Source organism: Cyprinodon variegatus, unplaced genomic scaffold (genome assembly GCF_000732505.1).
Source record: "Cyprinodon variegatus isolate N-32 unplaced genomic scaffold, C_variegatus-1.0 Scaffold2736, whole genome shotgun sequence".
Taxonomy (NCBI): domain Eukaryota; kingdom Metazoa; phylum Chordata; class Actinopteri; order Cyprinodontiformes; family Cyprinodontidae; genus Cyprinodon; species Cyprinodon variegatus.
Genome location: NW_015153189.1, coordinates 13,321 through 15,656, shown reverse-complemented (window position 1 = coordinate 15,656; position 2,336 = coordinate 13,321). Strand labels below are relative to the sequence as shown.

Sequence of the window (2,336 nt, the reverse complement as noted above, 5' to 3'; positions counted from 1 at the left end):
TAGGTTAATGTTATTGTGTTTTCCTTAATGTAGTTGCGCTTTTAGATTTGTAGTTGCAGTTTGCACTTCAGGGCCACCGTAATGGACACCAGCAGGGGCTATTTCCTTTAAGATATTTGTTAGTGATAATTGATCCAATTAAAATCCAACTGTGCTTCATTCAACATCAACCAGGAATCAGAAAGTTTCCTATTTGTTGAAAGAAGCAGACTGAAGGCCTGAACACACCGGCTGGAATGACTTTTTATATTCCCATCAGATTGTTTTTAAAAAGCGAGCAGCGTCGGAAGCATCTCTACAGTCAGAGGCTGTTTATAGAAAAAAGGTTGAATTAGGAGAAGAAATTTAAACCTGAAATAAAACAATTTAGCGAAAAGGTATGGAGAACAAAACTTCATTTTTAACAACATTTACATTGAACTTTAAACGCCACCACCTCTGAGGTACGATTTTCTGAGGGATCGGACCTAAAATGGTACTCGGTGTGTTCTGGCTTCCATGGATAAATGTTCTAACTGGTGAGTTTCTGATCAGTAGAAAGCAAACCTGAACAGACCAATGAAATTTCTGTTTTGTCTTTTTCAGGGACGGTCATGCAGGTTCTACCACAATGTGCAGAAGATGCGGGACCAGCAGACTCTCCAGTGGGTCCATGGGCTGCGTGAAGCTTGGGACATCGAAGACCTGGTGACTCTGGGCAAACGCCTCCGGGCCTGCTCCTACTACGCCGCCCGGGAGCTCATGCAGGGCGCCTACATCATCTTCTGTCCGTATAACTACCTGCTGGACCCCATGATCAGAGAGAGCGTGAGGAACCATGAAAACACTCGTTGATTTGCAGATTCTTTTTCAGGTCCCTGAAGCTTATCTGTTGCTTCTTTTTATCCATCTTCATTTTCTCCAGATGGAGATCGACCTGGCAGGTCAGATCCTGGTTCTGGATGAGGCCCATAACATCGAGGACTGCGCCAGAGAAAGCGCCAGCTACACCTTAGACCTCCACAGCCTGCAGGCATCCAGAGACGAGCTGGACGGCATGGTCAGCAGCAACATCAGACGCTCCAAGCACGAGCCCCTCAGGGACTTCTGCTACGTCCTCATCAAGTCAGTCGATGAGTGAACCTTCTCAGATCGGTAGGATCCAAACCTGAGCTGTTCTCTGAGCTGTCTGATCTTTCTTAGCTGGATCCAGGACAGCCAGGATCTCCTATCGGAACGTGGCTTCGAGAGCGCCAGCAAAGTCTGGAGTGGAAAGGATATAGTGAGCATCTTCCACAGTCTGGGCATCACCGCCGACACCTTTACCAACATGAAGGTAAAGACCTTTGCTATGGTGGTTAGACTGGAGCCCGATCCCTGATGAAGTCACTAATCTACTGTTCCTCTGAACCAGCAACACCTGGCAGCCGTGCTGGAGAAGGAGGAGCGTGTTGGTTTGGCCGGCGGGCGGGAGGACACGGTGCAGGTCCAGGTCATTAGCTCGTCTACGGCCACCGTCCTGAAAAACCTCTTCATGGTGCTGGATTATCTCCTGAGGGACAACAGCCGGTCAGAGACCTTTCCAGTCCCTGCTGCTTCGTTGGTTGTCGGCCGCTCAGAACTTCTGGCTTTGTCTGCAGGTTTGCTGAGGATTACCGTGTCGCACTGCAGAGGACCTACGCATGGACCAACCAGGCCCCGCCTGACGTCCCTGATGCCCAGGGCTTTGTGGCCCGGCCCCGCTTCAGACACCGGCAGAGCATCCGGGTCAAGAAGGAGCTCCTGACTCTGAGTTTCTGGTGCCTCAACCCTGCTGTGGTGAGATGTGACGCGTGGAACACTGAGGAGGAGCTTCAGTCCATTTCCTGTTTCCCTCATTTTATTAACATGTTGGAATAACTTTAAAAAAAGAGTTAAAAACAATCCTCTGGACTTTGTTTCCAAGTTTGAAGACGTTTCTCTTCCATCCAGGAAGATTTTTCAATCCAAAATGTCAGAAATAGCGTTTAGTTCCAGGTTTTACCTGTCTATGCCAACTCAGTCTCTGCAATGCAGGTTTAAAAAACCTTCAATGCAGCGATAGAGTTGATTCTTTCCCGCTATCGCAGCTCCAACCCCTTTACAGGAGAACAGAAGACCTCACCTATTCAGCCAGGCCAACAATTCCCTCTAACGCCCCCCCTTTCAGAGACATAGACAGGTATGGGGCATTGCAGGCTAACAAAGAAGCCAAACGACCCCCATTCCAAAGGGGGGGGACCCGTTCATCCGTTTCTATTTGCATGTTTTCTAAACTAAAACCAGGCTTTGTTGGGCTGCTGGATAAAACCTGGAACTAAACGCTATTTCTGACATTT

At 48.5% G+C, this 2,336-nt stretch overlaps 1 protein-coding gene across 1 annotated transcript in view; it reads left to right on the top strand.

Annotated features, from left to right (window-relative positions):
* Positions 1-585: 585 nt before the first annotated feature.
* Positions 586-2,336, top strand: part of LOC107081037 (Fanconi anemia group J protein homolog) — a gene marked incomplete at its 5' end in the record, with an annotated part of 4,256 nt that continues 2,505 nt past the window's right edge. The window contains 5 exons of the mRNA XM_015369249.1: positions 586-807; positions 905-1,104; positions 1,183-1,315; positions 1,394-1,548; positions 1,620-1,797. Coding sequence (XP_015224735.1) covers positions 586-807; positions 905-1,104; positions 1,183-1,315; positions 1,394-1,548; positions 1,620-1,797 — 888 coding nt within the window. The remainder of the gene's footprint in view (positions 808-904; positions 1,105-1,182; positions 1,316-1,393; positions 1,549-1,619; positions 1,798-2,336) is intronic.